This window comes from Rhipicephalus sanguineus, chromosome 8 (assembly GCF_013339695.2).
Source record: "Rhipicephalus sanguineus isolate Rsan-2018 chromosome 8, BIME_Rsan_1.4, whole genome shotgun sequence".
In the NCBI taxonomy this organism is placed as follows: Eukaryota; Metazoa; Arthropoda; class Arachnida; order Ixodida; family Ixodidae; genus Rhipicephalus; species Rhipicephalus sanguineus.
In genome coordinates this window covers 146,894,100-146,913,263 of record NC_051183.1, presented here as the reverse complement: position 1 = coordinate 146,913,263, position 19,164 = coordinate 146,894,100, and the positions used below count along the sequence as shown (strand labels likewise).

Sequence of the window (19,164 nt, the reverse complement as noted above, 5' to 3'; positions counted from 1 at the left end):
GACTAGCGTTTGTCCTTGTGTCTGGTCTATGCGGTCATTAGTTTACGCAGTTTATACCTTTTGTGAAGGCGCACCCACTCGCCGAACGGGTTCTTGTCCCCACAGTAAATCATAGTGCATCACCATAAGCCATCGAAAGGGATATGCAGAGCAGCAGTACCTGGTGCACTCTGGCGATGAGCACGGTCTCACGGCCCCTATCGTAGTTTGGCAACACGTGGACGTCCCACAAGGGCCGGTTGACGTTCATGCCGCGCGACATGAGAGCCATCAAGTAGTGGCGCAGCTGGGCGCTGTCCTTGACGGCGCGGTTGTCCTCCAGGACGTGGTTCTCGATGCGGAACGAGTCGTCCTCAACCCACGTGAATCCGCCCACAACGGGGATCACCTTGCGCGTGAACCTGCAATGGGTGGGAGGGAACCGTCAGAAGATGTAGCAAGGAAGATCATGGAGAAAGGGGGGCACACCTTACGTTCTTTAGTGGCACGAGCACTGACTGACACCATTTTTGCCATCCACATCACGCTGTCTAGCGCAGGTGCGAGTTGTCACAAAACCGTGTTAAAAAATTGCACTCCTCTTCCACCCCGAGTGAAGACTGTACGAACTGCGGAGAATTGAGTCGCCTGTGTTTCCCTTTTGTTTATCTCGTGTTTACCTGCTCTTTTTGTGGTTTTCTGTTCTGCTCTCGTGATTATCTGATTTGCTTTGCAGTTACCTATTTTCTGTCTATGCACAGGCGTGCGCACAGGGAGGCGGGGGGGCGGCCACCCCCCTAGACCCCTAGGAGGGGGGGGGGCACAAAATGTGCCCATACATTGGCCCCTCTAGTCACCTAAGAGGGAGAGGGGGCGCAAAATCTGCCTCGTACATGGACTTATTCGGGGGCGCTGCGGTGAACCTTCGCCCCCCCCCCCCCTGATGGGGAATCCTGCGCACGCCTATGCTTCTATGGTCTCCTTCCTACTGTTTTAGGGGCACCCGTTCGTCCCCGTCGTAGTAGTGTGTAACCAGTCTTAAAAACGGAGGGGGCGTGCAGACATGAAGGCTCCCTAAAGACAATGCGCTGCGATCTTGCCTCGCGGCGCCGACGCAGGCAGCGTCGCGGCATCGTCTTGATTGAAAAAACCGACCGCTCGCGCTGCACAACCGTTCACTGACCACCCCGTATATATAGGCACTGGATTTTGACCTCCAAGGTAGTGCGTGTGTGCGATTTCTCCTGTGCGTGATTAAACAATGGAAATTCACAGCGTACATATAAAATTAAAGTGAGCTGCAAGTCGTCATAACTCTCATCGAACCTTTAGCATAAACGCGCCCGATCTCACGTCGGTGATGATGTACTGGGCGGAATTCACGGAAGATTCACGGTTTACCGATGAACCTCCGCAGCTTCGCCCACTCATCATTCACTCCGTGGATATGCTGTGATTTTTTCTACTGCTTGCTGCTCCGAGCGCGGTGCATCTGACACCCGGCGCTGGCGTTTCGCTTCCGCATCTCTATTGCGTAGATGTGTGTGTAACTCCCGACGCTGGCCTTTCGCAGTCGCTTCGCTGGCTAGGACAGAAGAATTAGCCCTTCGGTGACCCTGACGTTAATACAAAATGATTAGGTTAAAAATATTAATATAATATGAGAGGTGTAACATTAAGGGACAAGAAGAGAGCATGTCAGGGAACAAACGGGTGTTAAGGCCGTCTTAGTCAAAATCAAGAAGACGCAATGGACACTGGCAGCACATGTAGCACGTAGGCATGATGACCGCTGGTCAGCAGGAGTAAGTGACTGGATTCCAAGAAAAGGCAAACGCGCGAGGGAGAGACAAGGTTAAGTGGGCACATGTCATTAATAAGTATGCGGGTATAACGTGGCAGCAACAAGCACAGGACCGGGTTGATTGGCGGAACATGGGAGAGGCCTTTGCCCTGCAGTGGGCGCAGTCAGGTTGATGATGATGATAATAATGCTGACGACTCTGGCGTTCACGGCAAGCGTGCGCTGCAGTTTCAAACGTGCAGCCTGTTCAGCTTATGTATATCAAATGTGCGACCTGCGTGACGCCAACGCGAGACATGAGACGATGACAGGGCTGTCCCATAAACGGCTCCTCCGTTAAAATCAAAACATATATAAAAGGGACGCAATGGGTTAAGCTAATGGCTGTGTGTGAAAGAATTGACATCGTGTCACAAGGTGAAACTGGAGGTATGTGATAAACTCGTGTGAACTGCAATTACATCTCAGAAACCCATCGAATGGGGCTCGTTCCGGCACCTGATGGCGCGCACTTCTTTCTACGTAGCTTCGGAAGCGCGCGAAACACGAACGCCGAAAACGTATATACAAGAGATGGAAACGGTGCGAGTGTCACTCCCAGATCCCTAAGATTTTTAGGGCCACTTTATGTTAATGTTTTTTGTTGAATGTGCGTAGGAGAGGGTGGCATCCCGTTTGATGCCCGGGCTTGTTGTCTCTTAGGATTTTAAAGGACAGTGTCCGCTTCAACCAAAGCTCTATTTTAGCATTATATATATATATATATATATATATATATATATATATATATATATATATATATATATATATATATATATATATATATATATAAACACATCTCATAAGTAATAATAATTGCTGGGGTTTAACGTCCCAAAACCAAGATATGATTATGAGGCAGGGCTCCGCAAATTTCGACCACCTGGGGTTCTTTAACGTGCACCTAAATCTAAGTACACGGGTCTCAAGAATTTTCGCCTCCATCGAAAATGCTGCCGCCGCCGCCTGGATTCGATCCCGCGACCTTCGGGTGGACGCATCTCACCGTAGTCACAGAAAGAACTGTCACAGAAAAAAACCACCCAAAGAACTGTCACTTCTAGAGAAGTACGTGCAATGATGGAAGCAATTTAGGTAACGCTTTCATGTTTCCTTGTAACAATAATTTCTCTTCCCGCGACGTACATACTTCTGATGTGGAATGAAGTTTCAATTGAAAGTTCTGCGCCAGCCCGTGTCATTCCCCTTGGTTTTTCCTCCGTCTGAAGAAGTCGCGCTGCACCCATCTAACGACTCGCTTCCTTTTACCAGCAATAAATAACTTCATCAAAGGCGTTCTGAGTTGGAGCCGGCTTTGAAGTAGTTGCTGCCGCTTAGCGCATCTTCGCTGAAAACGGAGACGGGGCGCAGTTGCTTCGCTGTCGATAGTAGAAGTCGCTATAACCGTTACAAATTGCTGATTTCAATTATGGCAGCACTGTGGTATCGCCTATAAGAAGGGAAGCACGTTTGTTATGTTTTTATTCTTGTGGACGAACCAATTGTTAAGGAATCTTGTTCCCTCGAGGTGTCTCTCGTTAATCAATAGACACCCCGTGTAGTTCATTGAATTATTCTCTATACGAAGCCTGACTAAACGATATGATGCGGTTGCTTCGTTTCCGGATTTCTGGACTTACAACGCAGCTGCTGCACTAACGGTCTCTCTGTTGCCGCTGCAGTTTGTGTATGGTTCCGCGCTCATCTCCAAGAAGGCAAAGCATCAGCACCAAATACTGCGAACTGTGCGGTATTAAAGAGGTTCCATCACACTCAGCTAAGCTGCAACCGAAGTGATTTGCTTGATTATGTAGATTTCACGCTTCGCGCGTTCGGGAGAAAATTATGCGTGGAATAATGCCACCTGCAGCGTGTATGGAACAGCAGAGGCGCCGCTTCTTTTGTGATAACCCTGTTCCGAATATTATGCAAATAAGGAGATGAAAGAACATATTTGCCGATACACCATAACGAAAATGTCTTGCGATTCTGAAAAAGGAAAAAAAGAAGTGAGACCGGTCTGACGTATTGAAGTGAAAGAGTGCCCAACAGCGTTCACTGCAAACTCGGATCCAGTACTTGCTTGGTTGACAAAAAGAGTGGTATTATATATACTGCTGTCCTGGTACGCGGTTTCTTTAATGAAAGCCTCGTTGCAAATAAGAAAAAAAAACAGTGGAAAGCATTCTTTCAGGTAAGGCAAGTAGTCAAACAGATTTAAAAAAGAGAGAGGGTGCGGTGGAGAGGTCAAATTAATAAATTTGGAGGCATAAAATGCAATCAACTTGCGCAGGACAAGGTGGGTTGGAGATCATTCGGTGAGCCACTCGTCCTGCGATGGGCACAAGACAGGCTGATGAAACACGATGATATGACAGGATGATGATGACGAAACAACCGCTGCTTAACATGATTGTTGGTTGTTGCCATATTTTACTAACTGCGCTACACATCACTACTGCACACCATACAGCTCTAAAGATCCATAGATAGGGCACCAGTTCCCAAGGCCGTTGTGTACTTCATCTAATGTGCAAAATGAAATGAATTTAGCGGAAATTTTCCTTCTATGAAAACGTAGACCTCTAGTCCCTGGCTGTCATGCTTTCAGTTGACGTTCTTTATAACTTAGATTTAATAGCACCTCAAGAAATTTGAACGTGCGTCGAAAGATAGCCCTGGTGACATCCTTTCGTCACCCATTCCCGTGTTCGGAACCACAATTGCGTTTCAGCGGAAAGGTACCGCTCGCGGCGATTCACTGCTGTTCTTTTGCGAACTCCACGTCGGCCGCCATTTTTCTAATTACCGTGAACTTGGACCATTACCGACGTCATTCTTCGTGGGGGTCCACTTTTGTCTTCCATTGAGCCAAACATAGCGCTAACTGCTTTTCCAATCAGCGAGCGACCTTGTGGGGGCGAGCTTTCACCGAGATCGTTATGGTGGCCATTGTGGAAGAGGAGGTACGGCGCAGATCAATGACGTTTTTGCGGAAAATAAATGGAAAGGTACATCCAATCTTTTACAGTGGCAGCGTTCAACAAACAAACGCCAATGCAGGAGTTGTTGCCCTATCGATAAATGGGGGCAAGCGAAGCTTGTCGCGTTCGTTGCCGTCCTACCTATTTCTTTCTTTCTTTCTTTCTTTCTTTCTTTCTTTCTTTCTTTCTTTCTTTCTTTCTTTCTTTCTTTCTTTCTTTCTTTCTTTCTTTCTTTCTTTCTTTCTTTCTTTCTTTCTTTCTTTCTATCTATCGAATTGCGCAATGTTACTCCTAACTGTCTCCTTACTCCATGCCGGGAATTGACCGGCATCGACTTGCTTAGCAGCGCGACACTTCTGTTGATAGGCAACAACGGCGGTCATGCGTTCGCACACAGGCAACAATGAAATGTGGCTATGTGAAATGACAACCTACCTCCATAAACGGTCACATTTCAGTATCAAAAACGGCTGATCGCTGACAAGGCCAAAATCGAGAGAGCGTCACTTATTGGAAAACGACGCATAGAAATAAGCAATCAAAACAATAGACTGCGAAGAAAAATAAGAAAAAAAACGATGAAGATGGCTTTCGCCTTCAAGTCGTCTTGGGTGAGTGCATAGGCGACCGTAAAACTTGATTTCCCTGCTGCATTGCCCTTGGAGCGAAAGGCAATAATGGCGGTGCACATGTTGGACTCGCACTTAGTAGGGAGTTTTAGCTTGTAACGTATACTTCTTTACGTTACCGTTACCGGACTACGTTTACCGTTTTACGGGAACTCGAGTTTTAGTACAGTTTTTTAGCTGCCCAAACGTAAACCTTTACGTTTGCGCAAACCACTAAGTGGTGATGATAACTGCATTTAAACTGCATATAAACTACATTTAATTAAGATAATATTGAATTAGGCTGCGGCAAAATCATAAGAGAGGTTTTTAGCGTGTGCAGTATCCCCGTATAAGCGAAGGGGTGTAGCAGTACCGGGTTACTCGGCGATGGTGTCGACATCTTGTGACGCTTCGTGCAACCACAATAATGGACACGTTTGTTTTCGCTAAGTGTTCTTCAGGGGGAAAAATGATTAAAAAGGCAACTCATTCGTAATTATGCGGCTGCAAGGCATTTACATTGGAAGTACAACGCCCGATGTTTCTGCAATAACAATTTTGTGCTTGCCTGGTACACCATGGCCCCTCTAGATGGCGCCACCTATCCAGCCTGTCAGCGTCTTTAGGCCTCTCACGTTTGCGGATTTGGTATTCTATAGTCGGGTACAACTTTAGAAAAAAGGAGACGCCCCGCCCATATGACCGAAGCGCGGCAGCCGATTGCCTCCGCGGCAAAGAAATAGTCCCGCTTCTTCTCCTTGAGCGGAGTCACCGGCCGTCCGGCTCGTGACGTCAGTCTAGAGCGCGCGCCCATTGGTGGAAGCGCGTGTGCATCCGCCTTTGAGGTGCAAATGCCGCTTTTTTCTAAAGTTGTACCCGACTATAGGTCGCGCTAGCCTCGGTAATCCGGCTGAAATTAGGTGATCGTACGTGGCGCTCGCACTTGGGCTTATTTTGACTCGGCGGCTGGAGTCTCCGCGAAGCGGATATCGCGAATAGCCACGAACGAAGGTGAATTTGCGAGATAGGGCCGTGAACGTAAAGCCTATCCGGCCAGTAGTTTACGTTCCACAAAAGTTTACGTTCCGTAAAGGTTCGAGCATGCGCAGATTCCATCCGGTAACACGGTAACGTAAAGAAGTATACGTACAAGCTAAAACTCCCTAGTATCTTTGATTACGTGTCGGTCACTACCCTAGATCAAAATTGACGCAGCGCCCTAAATTCATGTAGTTTTGGTGTGCCTTGTGTTGCTTTCGAATGTGAAATGAGTCCTACATAAGGGTTGTATAGCACGGCGAACAACGATACAAAGAGAGAGGTATAGAGTGCGGAATGTGTTTTGTTTTCTCGAGCAACATTGAAACATGAGGCTAGACAAGTTCGCTCAGTTCAGCGCGTTATATTGAAATGCGAGGACTTCGTTTTACTTGACTTGACTTGTAGTTATACTGAAGGTGATATGTCTCGCATGGTGCGCTAATAATAATAATATCTGGGGTTTAACGTCCCAAAACCACCATATAATTATGAGAGACGCCGTAGTGGAGGGCTCCGGAAATTTCGACCACCTGGGGTTCTTTAACGTGCACCTAAATCTAAGTACACGGGCCTCAAACATTTTCGCCTCCATCGAAAATGCAGCCGCCGCGGCCGGGATTCGATCCCACGACCTTCGGGACAGCAGTCGAGTGCCATCACCACTAGACCACCGTGGCGGGGCTCGCATGGTGCGCTTCATTTCTTGAAGCTGGTGCGCACAAGAGAGAAATAAAAGGAAAGCAAGAAAGCTGGAAACACGAAGGCTGAAGGTACGAACGGGCTGCAGGCGACAATAAGCGACGGCCACATGCTTCATCTTCGACACTTCGTCGTCCAACGAAAAAACACTCCTCGCCCTCTTGCGCGTTTGTCAGGAGAAGCAACGGTGACAATGCTTGGGTGATAAAAATTCCATTATTTATCGTATATCCATTGGCCTATTTCGGTTCATCGCTTCAATAGACGAGATATCTCGAGAAAAGTGGAAGCTAGCAGCATTGTATTCGATCCGTCTCCGTTGTTCAGGGCCCATTCATGCCTGACCGCGTGCAGCACCGATAAGTCATTCGTAGCATGCCTGAGGGCACTTATGTTGAACTCTTAGTCACGTTGTTATATTTCAAACTTCACGCACACTTCCTGGAAGACGGAAAAAATAAAAACACAGTAGCGATCGGCAAATCAATTTCGCTGAAGCCCTCAAGGCGGCATTTGTTTCCTTTGCACAGTAGCGTTATTCAGGGAAAGAATTATTTACACAAAAGTGTTTTATGCCGGGGTCCACCAAGACTTCAGTGACGTATTTCCGTCACGGAAATGACGTTGAAAAAATGTACACGATCAGAAGGCAAAGAAAAAAAGTTCCCTCAACGGGCATCGAACCCAGGACCGCTCGGTCCACAACAACAGATGCCAGGCGCGCTATCCACTGCACCACGGTCTTTTTTACTTTATTACTTACTTTTGCACCTCATACAATAATATTACAGTGCATAAACAGTACATACAGAGGTAAAGACCGGAATGGTTACATAGTGACTAGAATTCCTTTATACGGATAAAGGAAAGGAGATGATTCGTAAGGGCTCGTTTATCTTTGTTAGACACAATATTAATGAGAACAAACAGACAATAACGCCAAGGAAAGTATAGGGGGTGTTATGTGTAGTATTTAGAATATAAATGTGAAGAAAGTAAAGTGGCAAGTTATCTTTTCGTCCACTTTACTTTCTTCACATTTATATTCTAAATACTACACATAACACCCCCTATACTTTCCTTGGCGTTATTGTCTGTTTGTTCTCATTTATACGGATAAGTGGCTCAAGATGTTCGAGCCACTCTGGAATTGGGTCTTTAGTTTTACACTCTTCAATAAACTTCGTGATCATTTGGCGGAAATATTCACGAATGGGCAGTGTATTGATTTTTGGCATGGCGGACTGCCATGTACTTTTTCCAAATACTGTGAAGGCCGAGCAACATAACAGTATCATAAGGTGCTCCATCGTCTTCTTCATTAACTGGTAAAAACCTGATCCCGTAGGCATCAATCGGTAAATCTTTTTTTATAGTTCTCTGCAGAATGTCCCAGAAGAACACCCCTTCCCAACAATCCAGAAAGACATGTTCGATGGTTTCAGGTTTACAACAGAGAAAGCAGTGCATTCCCCTCGCTACAAACAGTCACAGACTCTAGAGTCTTTACAAACGCGCCTTTTATATCTACCACTCTCCCGGTCGGCGGGGTGGTTTTGCCCTCTGGAAGCGGTAAGGTAAAGTAATTCGTCATTACTGCGGCTTCTGCAATTAGTACCTGCAACGCGTTACACGTCCGTCCCATTCGGCGCGTTTTCAATAGAAGTGCAATTTTGTCAATGCCTAAACACACCGCGAGGTGGCGACTTTAATGCAAGCGTCGTAAATGCGTCGGCCTCGCTCATAGCATCACGCTAATCAAACCAAAAATAGCTCTGCGACGCGCGCCTGCCTCACCTGGCCGTAACACCGCGTTCCCCACCTACGCGCTCGCCCCGAGAAAAATTGCGGCCGGGCTTCGGGGCCGCACGACGCGCTTTGCGTTTCCCTCTAGTGCGGCCGTGGTGTTCAATCACATTTTAACATGCCGCAGGATGGCGACCAAGTTCTGCGTCCAATATGGGACGCTCTTCTGTCTATCACAACTCGTTCTCTGATTACGCTTTCACCGCTAAGTACTACAGCGACCACAAGGGTTTGTTTAATCATTGATCGTGAACGTTAGTCGTCGGCATGGAGATGTACCACCAAGCACCAAAGTAGGTGCATCCACGTTAAACGGTGCTATAGCTGACAGACATCAATATACATTGTGCTAACCCTCTTATATCAATGTACAGTAAACATTCAGTTACTTCTGTAAGGGCACGCTTTACTTTCGTGTTATTCCGATTCCTATGACGGAGGGATCAACGATGTTTTTTCGATAGAAAATAGGCCATTGATATGATAGAAAATAACTTCTCCATTGAAGTATTCCTACATAAAAACATGTTCAGATGTTGGTTAATTAACCGTTGTCGTCTAATTATCAAAGCTCAATAAAAACGTTCGTAGCTGGTGAAGAGAACAATAAGCAATACTAAGTTGGATGCATTCTTGTAACGCAGGCGTGGATTTTTTGAAAGCTGGGCCCGAGCTTATATACCTTGCATATGCCTCGATGCAAATCCACGAAACAGTACTAGTATTAGCACTTTTAAAACAAGTGTTCGTTACTGCGCCCAGGAACAATAAATCCTCATTCTACCTGTGAAATTGCGTGAAGATTTCAACATACGCGGGCTGAAGATGACCCTACCTAATAATGATACATATTAATGAATGTAAAAAAATGGAAGAGCCTAGAGGAACTCTTTGTACGAAACACCGCTATGGTGAGATACAAGATGCAATGGATGTAGCGACAGTCAGGGAGTCGCATTTATTCCCCAGCCGGCATGATGGAGTGGCAGGCGGGAGCGGTCAGAGAAGTGACCACAGTGAGTGAAAAATAAAAGAAAAAAAAACAAGAACTGCTTAACGTTCAGAGCTCGGCGAGTCGAGCTCTGTCGCTGGGTTCCGAGAAGCGCGGAATGAGCGATGGTGATGGTGTCGCAGAAAGCCCCGGGTTCGTATATTTTCGTGTTCCGCGACAGTGCCTTACTCGGGTGCATCCGCATAATAAAAAAAATGAATAATATTACTCGAGCTGAGGCTGAGCGAGTGGAGATTAGACTGCGTGGGCACTCGCTTCGACGCTCCGCTGGGTCTTCTTCGCGGATTTTCTTTTCTTGGGTGCTCGCTGTCAGGGTGATCGCCTTAAAAGAGAGTCTGTACCTAAGGGACAGCGTTAACGTTCAGGAAGCCTGTCGGTTCTGGGCTCACGCTAACCAAAACCACTTGGGATGTAGAGCCGGTGATTTCCTGTGAGCTGCGCCGAGTTAGCTTGACGAGCAAGTCACAATAAAGAAGCGAGCTGCGCTGTACCTGTCCGGTTAATATTGACGAAGTCGGCAGTATGCGTCCCAAGAAAGAACAAGGACAAGCATCCTAGAGTGGTATGAGGACGAGTAAATTATTAATATGCAGCCAGTGCTGACGTCAGGACAACGTTTCTACGTTGTCGGTAGTAAAAAGGCGAAGAAACCGCATTGTCTCTTTGAAACTTCAGGCTTCGAACAATATCATTATGCTGTCAGTGCAAAGGAAGATGTCGATAAAATATTTATCAGAAAACTGTAAAGACGAATACTGGCATTTCAACCGGAAAAGTAGTTCACTCAATTGACGGCAATAAAGAACTTGTGAGACGAAATAAGGGTGGCGTCATGAAATACAGAAGGAAATTCTTCAACGAACGACTTATTGTTCTGAACGCATAAGAACTTCTGTTCTAAAATGTTTGATTTACGTTAAGGAAGCGCATGTCAGAATTGCCTCATGGCTTGGGTTGCCACTCGCAGGAAATTATATTGTCACAGTTCATGAAATAATTATGACTGTCATAATTAAAGAATTCGGACAACCCCGTGCGAAACAAGCCCCTAAGCGGTATCCCACGTCAAAGATTATGATTGCGAGTCGCATCTCCAGCTCACAATGCTTATGCCTAACATCGTCAAGCCCACCTTTTTTATCGGCACAAGCAGGGAGGGATACTCGTGTTTCTTTTCTAAGCACTTGCGGTCCAGCACTTCAGATTATTCGAATGTTCAGAAAAAGTCTTGTAAATTATGAAACTGGTTCTAGTTTAAGTTGCAAGTTATATTGGATACATACGATATCGTAGAATGCGTTTACTTAAGAGAATGGTCAATTAACTGTCAAGATAATGAAAAAATTAATTGAATGAGTTGATTGAAACAGCATACGAGAGAGAGAGAGAGAGAGGTGTTTTAATGAAAAGCTGGAGACCTCAGCCTGGCTATTCGCCTGTCATGCTACTCCAGGTGCCGGGTGATGATTATGATATATTCACTTTTAACCACATAACACGTACAGCCACACACACACACACGCACATAGACAACACTGTTTACAAAGTGTCATTCAGGCTCGTGGCCCTCAAGAAAGTCTACAGCGCTTTCGTGGTGCGTAACGCACAGTCTTTCTTGCGAGCGGCTGGTATCGTTGCAGCACATGCGGAGCAGATCTCAACCACGCTCTTCTTTCTAAGTGGCCTCCATGGCGTATGTGCTGCAGAATATCCCACCCCCTCCTCCACTCTCCCGAGAATGGGAAATGCCAGAGAACGAGGCGTCCTTCTGTGTCGCACCACCAGACGGCAAGGAAAGCATGAGAGGTGGTGCCCCTTGGCATCGGTGTTGAATACTGTATTTGAAGGTTTTTTTCTGGCTGTGACTAGAGGCAATAGCTGGTGATCACAGCAGTTGATCAAATAAAATTCCTCAAAGGATGATCGTAAACTAGAAGTCCATCAACTGCTTCAGGGAACATCCAGCTTCGGAAGGCCGGAATGGCCACTCAATTTCTTTTTCTTTCTCCCAGTTGCACTATACTATATATACAAACATTCTGCATACTATATATACTATATATACTACATATAGAAACATACTATATATATACAAACAACGTTTTCAAGCTTGTCGCATTTGTGCTGCAAGACATGGCACTTACCAAAATGGAGAAAAAAATTAGGTATACGTAAATGCAGAGGCACGAGAACACGTCAAGAAGTGCGAAGTTGGGCTTTTTATGAGTACAATTACCAAGCAAAGCTCACACATGCAACGTGTGCGCACCTTCTCTACTGTTCTCGCTACGCTCGTTTAATTACCGCCCATAAATAAAGGCGCAGATGTTGAACATGGGCGCAGGCTCAAAAGACGACGGAACACCTACACATTCACGTCTCTAATACAGAAAAACGAAACACAGGGAGGTATAAGAGAAGACAAGGATGGAAACTGCGCCGCTGTCGCTCCTTGGTCATTGTACGTCCATCGCTTCTGACAAGTAATTAAGGACATTGTCAGCCTGTTCTATGTCGATACTTTTAGCTCCCTCAACAAGGCTGCAACTACTTCGCCAAGATGTGGCCCATAGAATAATGAGACTTCACAAAAAAATATAATTGTTCTTCAAAAAATCGTTCATTGTTCTCTGCATGTAGTGCCTGCTTGTTTTGCGACAGTGTTTACACAGGCCAATCATAGCCGTGTGCCAATCACCACTGAAAAGAGCAGCTCCAATCACCTGATCAAAATATTTATTCGCGCATTGGCAACAATTGCAAAGACTAAGATTATGAATTATGTGGCACTCCATCTTTCACATGCCACATATCTCGCGGTTGAGATACCAAGAAGGTCGCAGATATCGATATGCATTAGTTAGCCACCTGTAGATTTTCAGACTTTTCATGAAATAGTTACTTTCTCGACCTTCCATGAAATGACAAACCATCATACTGCGCAGTTCAGCAACCAATCGACGATGTAAGTTTTCACCAAGCAAAATGCCTAAACGAATATTCTGTAGAAACATAATCATTTTGGAGCAGGAAGTGTGCCATGAATATTCCATCATTATCGATGTTTAATATTTCTCTACAGAACCTAGATATTCGTCGCAGGATTGCTTTGTTTGTCTGCTTCACAAATTTGTCCATTCCGATAAGCCACGCATATTAACCCTCGAAACTCCCACACGCACGTCATCAAGATTACATAAACATTTCAGCTTCAAACGCATTTTTGGTAAAACTACAGCCTTCAATTTATCAGCTGTACCACGAGCCATGTCTTACTGGAATGGTCTTGCTGGTCAAATTGTCTCGATAAGCGATCCTAAAAAATTTCAAAAGCGTTTGTACTCACTTTTTACTTAAACTGCCCTGATTTATTATGCTGTTCTGCTTGTTCATCATGTGTGTGTTTTCGTTTAATGTATTTTCGAGCTGTTATCGTTCTATTTCACCTGTTATTGTAACAATGCCCCCCTTACTCAATGCCCGATAGCGCCTATAAGGTTTTTTTCTAAATAAATAAATAAAAATATGTGCATAGACATTACGTGAAGAATACAATTGCATTTCAGAGCCTCACCTTAGCGAATGCATACATCGGTAAAGACATAAGAATATGCCTCGAGTGCAGCTAGAAAGTTCGTCAGTGTGATCAGACCGCAAAAGCAAAGCACCGCGCACGCACAGGTGGTCTGGTAATGTAGCGCTTCTGATCTCCCCCAATCTTCTCTCCCTCTCCTGCTTCAGAGGAAAATGTGGTGCGCTCCTTTCTCTTGATAACCTTTATTCTGCAGGGTGGGTATAATAAATTTATGGCGCCATACATTCTGCGTACACACACTGTCTGAACAAAGGCTCCGTGGCTTTAAAGATCTTAACCTCTCAATTACTTAACACACACGGCAGTAGTTCAGCGAAGCAGAGAGGCTGGAAGTGATGAAAAATAATTGAACAGAAGATTCCTCGGGCACCACCAATTCGACAAGTGGGGTGGCTTCGTCAGCGCTGTTGTAACAGTGACAAGCGAACTTTTCGAAACGTTCGCGTCAGCGACATTCCTCATTGGACTAATTTTAAGTTGAAGACCTTAGATGCAGAATCAAACGCGCAAAGTAGCCGTCGGTGTCGTCGGTGTCAACAAGAGTGAAGCGAAAAATCATCATCACGTTATGACGTAGCACTATGACGTCATGATGGCGTCACAGTAAGCCAGAACTTGTGACGTAATCGTGACGTCGCTATGACGCTACATGACGTCAGATCATAGCTTGCTGAAAGGTGAGCCGATCCCGGAGGCACAGCAAGACCACATGAGGCGCAGAAAGCTTCCATTGTCACCCAACATCTCGGAGGCCGTGCAAAAACACGCTTGGTGCAGAAAGCTTTCGAGGGTGAGGGGAAAGGAGGGAATGAGATCAATACAGTCGACTGCTGGGAAGATGGTTTTTGCCTTCGAGTCGTCTTAAGAAAATGCACAACGGACCGCGTGAGTTTTTAATCACTGAGCTGACGTGAGTAATAAATACTTAAGCAACTTACTGGTTCTGTCGCGTTCCCTTTTACGTAATCACATTAATCACAATACAAGCAGAGCGCTCATGAGGAAGTTTTCATTTCAACACACAGAGAAGAAATGTATTCAATGGAGCTTTGCGTATCGTTGACCTTTTGGCATTGGCGAAGCATAACAACCTTTTTGCACGAGATCCGCGAGGCACACGACAGGCGCATCGTACTTTCGATTTTCGCCAAGCCGCAACACATATCACGAAAGTTCTCGTTGCTTGACTTTGCAAATCACGCGAACCACAGTTGCGCGCACTACAGGCAACGCTATATGCAGCAAACACCGGCACTGCCCGTCGCCATCAGCGTAATGCGTTCCAGAAACCTATCAGCGCACGCGATATTCTCGCCCGCAATCTGTTCTTTATGCACAACGGGCCGCCTTCATGCAAAATACGCGCTTACTTTGCGCCTCGCAGCAAGAACAAAAAGAAAAAGGAGGCAAACACCCACGGAATCTGCGAAGAGCTCTCGGCACAGTGTATAATGCATGGACGCGTTAGTGTTTCATTTAGAAGCGAGCTGGCGTGCGCAGTAACAGCGTACTCGCAGAACGAGGCGACGAGGTCGCGCTTTGCACGCAAGCGCACTGGACATCGTTTCCCACTTTCGCAAATGCAGGGACCGCGTGGTTCTTCTCTAATTCAATAATGTTTTTTGTCGTTGTCTCACTATTTACGTGAATAGAACGGTGGTTGCTTGCCACTGGTGACGTTATTAAGGTGACCATAACAAGGACTAACTGAATGGTGTAAGCGTCCAGACATCTTATGACAAATATATACGCTACTGATTAAGTTATGTACGGTGTCTCTGTGCTGCTAAGCAGTTATTCGTGCGTATTGTCCGTTCCATCTTGTTTCCATGTATCTACCTGAAAATGCAAGAAGAGAACTTTTTGCCCGTAATGTTGCTATTAGTTGGGCTATTCGTATAGAAAAGGATGTTTTCCTGGGCCTTATCAATTCTCTTTCTGTAAGAGGGTGTGAAGAAAATTTCTGACCGAACATGCTTGGCCTTAGCTAGCTGCCGTATTGACTATCAGAATTGGCTAGTACTGGCTAGCATTGCCTAATTTTGACTTTACTATCGGTTACTGTCGGCCGATGACGGCAACCGGCTGTCGGACGATGACGGCTGTTATTAAAAAAAACACTGTCTGGGTACAATCTCAATCCAATTATTAATTTTACACCAAATTTTATCGTTTTATAGGCTCTCATTCCGTGTGAAGTCGTTCAATGTACAGTCGTAATCCTTACAAAAGAAAACACGCGACAGCACGGCAGATAACCTCGAAGTCCACACGTGGCGCGGCACAGTGACGATATGTGAAAAATGAAAGGCAAGAGCGGTGCCTTCTCTTCTCTTGGTCACACTACGACAACGAATGTGTCGATCTTTCTAAGACTCTCTTTTCTGATAGCCATCTCTTGCTCAGGCATTACAGCAAACAAACATTATTTTCAACAAGGATTGTTAATATAATATCGGGGGTCTTACGTGCTAAACCACGATATGATTAAGAGGCGCGATATAGTGAAGTGCACGAGAAATTTCGACCATCTGGTGTTTTTCAATGTTCACTGACACCGCACAGTGCACAACAAATATGGTTGTTATCACGGCTATGGACCCAATGGGGGCAAACGAAAAACAAAACAGCAACTGCAACAAGGTGTGTAGGCTGTAGAAACAATCGTATCGCTCTTACTATCTCTCTTCGTTTTACATCTCGCCGCGCCACTCGCGGTCTTCCAGACTATCTTCCACGGCTGTACATCTTCCACCTTCGTACAAACTGTCGCACATCGAGTCGCGCCTACCTTGAGACGATATACAGGTAAATCCTAAGACGGTTTCGCTGCCTGCTGTCTGTACAGATGCCCTGGACAGCTTCAGGTTTTGTCCACCGACGTAGCCTACTAGCATTGGAGGGAAAGAAAAGCATTGGCGAGAATCCCGCCGATCTTCGACACTTTTCTCCCTGTATCTAGCCAAATATTTTCTCCTAAGAGATGCACAGCATTATGAGAGAGTCCTTAAATTTATGCCTGTTGTCTGAAAGCAGAAAAAGAGCCCTTCCTTACTCTGACACAAGTTAAAAATCACGCCATATCCACAATGTGAATGATGATGAGTGGGCGAAGCTCCGGAGGTAATCTGGTAAACCGTCAATCCCCGTAAATTTTGCCCACTCGACCATCATACAAAGACATGACACACAAACGCGGGGGTCTTCATATATGAGGTTAAGCTCAGGGGAACGTTTGTTGTCGGCGTTGCTGTTTTGCCTTTCGAAGGCTACAGCGCGTTCACGATCGTTTTCATCCATGGCAGAAAGAGAATGTGTGGTCTGGAACGCGCTTATAATTCATGGTCATCAGCGTCATCGTCATCGTTATCACGTGTAGTGGGTACATTCCACTATACTGGAACGCGCTTATTCTTCATGGTCATCAGTCGTCATCGTCATCTTTATCACATGGAGTGGATACATCCCCCTATGCGTGGCTACCTACTACTACATACTACAAAGGAAGGACAGGCCCACACCCTGAGGAGCTTGGCCCCTAAAACACCCTTTCCGCTTCGGTGTTAGAGAGTGATAAATGATGTGACCAGAAGTTTGTTGAGGTGCAACACGTGCTGCTACTGTTGCAATCTTGAAACCCACCTAAAGGGCGTAATGCTCGTCCACTCACACGCTCAGCGTGGCTCAGCGTAGCCGCGCTCCGCGGAGCGCGGTCACGCTGAGCCGTGCTCAACCTAAGCGTGGACGAGCCTGTATATGAGTCTGTAAACAGCTGCTATCAAGTAAGGAGGAAGCCATTGTAGGAACCACGCACACCGGCTATCTTTGGATAGCGCCACGTGCTGCGCAGAGGCGGTGCGCGTGGCTTAAAAGGGGCAGCCTGCGCACTGGCCAGGGGAGAAGTGCCTTGGCTGCCAGGAAGAACGGATGCTGCCACCCGCGCTGGCCGATTGCTTTTGCGGGGGTTAGGGTCGCCACCTCGTTATCCGTGTCCCTGGGCCGACCCTGCCGTATAAGCCATGGTTTAAATAAATTGGCGTTGTTTGTTGTGAGTTGAAGCCTCCGTCGTCCTTGCTTTAACTACTGACGGGACGCAGATGAGTCATCTAGTAAGTCGACGTTGCCAACGCTGACCTACAGTCCGTCTTTCCGGTTTTCGGTTGTAGTTTCGTTTGGTCACCCAGGCACAAGAATGCCACTTGTCCGACAGAAGGCCGCCCGCCATCCCTCCCAAGAGAACTGCTGCTTCAACGACGCATGCGCAATACCTTCTACGCAAGAACACTGCTCGTGACGTCACCGATATTACCACGCTCCTTCGGTTACTCATGCAATGTAAACAAGACCAGTAAGTTCGACAGGTTGTAAAAGTTGCGTGGTGTTTGCCAAACAAGGCTCGCAAGATAACGAGGAAAAAATCTGGAGGCGACCCAAATCCCTGACTTGGGTGTCAAGTAGTGGCACTCAGCCATCGGCGTTCGTGTGTCCTGGCGTATTCCTTAGTGTCCGAGGAGACGTCGGCAGCGTAACGCGTCGGACGCCAGTGAGCCCACAACCCCTCATCTAGTTCACTGTACCACGGCACACCCAGAAGAACAATTGGTGACGCAAGCAGCCCAACCGACGTTGTCGGAGAAGCAGAAGAAGCGTACGCACGGGCGTCCTTTCCACGGCTAATGTGAACTTGAGGAGGGCCAATGGGTTCATTGCGCGGCAGCGGCAACGGGGGAGGTGAAGCCGCTGATGTTTCATCTGGTAAGAGACGCTACATTGATCTTGACGGCCGTGACACCTAGCAACACCTGGTGTGCCGCATTGCTATAGAGGAGACCTGTTGTGGCTGAACGATCGCAGCACCAGAGTTCCTTCTAGTGAATATTGTAGGAAACCTTATAGAATACACTACCGCGCACCACGTGTCACGAATGTCGTGACCAACGCTTGCGCCCAGGGAGACATCGATAGCATCACGCGTTCGACATAAGTGAGCCTGCCAACCCTCTTCTAGTTCACTGTACCACGGCATACCCAATAGAGCAGCTGGTGCCGTAAGGAGACGCGCGCTCTTATATAAGGGAGGGGAGGAGGAAGGACGAGGCGCGCGACAGCGACACCTAGTGTGCGCCCGAGCAAGTGCATCCTGCGAGAGCCCTGTCCTTTGATGTACGTGAGGCGAAAGCTTTGTAACCTGGCGCACAGCTGGCGCAACGGGAAGGAGGACCGGAAGAGAGCGTGCGGCGAGGAAGATGCGACGTCAACCCGCCCAATGTTTGCGGTCCTTTAGCGTATCTGAAATTATGACACACCTTAGTTGTATACGATCATTAGCTTAACCCATTCCATCCCTTTTATATACCATTTCAAAGTTCGTACGCCCTGGCGTATTCCTTAGGTGAAAATGTGCGTTTCGCCCGCTGCAGAATCCACGTAGAAAGCAGAGCGTGGTTGAGATCTGACCCGTCACGCGCCGCAACGAGAACCATCCGATGGGTGTCTGACATTCAATTGCTATATAACTAAATTTTGTTATTTATATGACTGAAGCTTTAATTTATGATATACCTTGTTCACTCTATCATACACAAGCCTCAGCT

General features: G+C 46.5%; 1 protein-coding gene across 1 annotated transcript in view; it reads right to left on the bottom strand.

Moving 5' to 3' along the window:
* LOC119402385 (uncharacterized) overlaps nucleotides 1-19,164 on the bottom strand; it is a 736,276-nt gene that overhangs the window by 109,021 nt on the left and 608,091 nt on the right. The window contains exon 6 of the mRNA XM_037669521.2: nucleotides 161-401. Within this exon, the coding sequence (XP_037525449.1) occupies nucleotides 161-401 (241 nt within the window). The remainder of the gene's footprint in view (nucleotides 1-160; nucleotides 402-19,164) is intronic.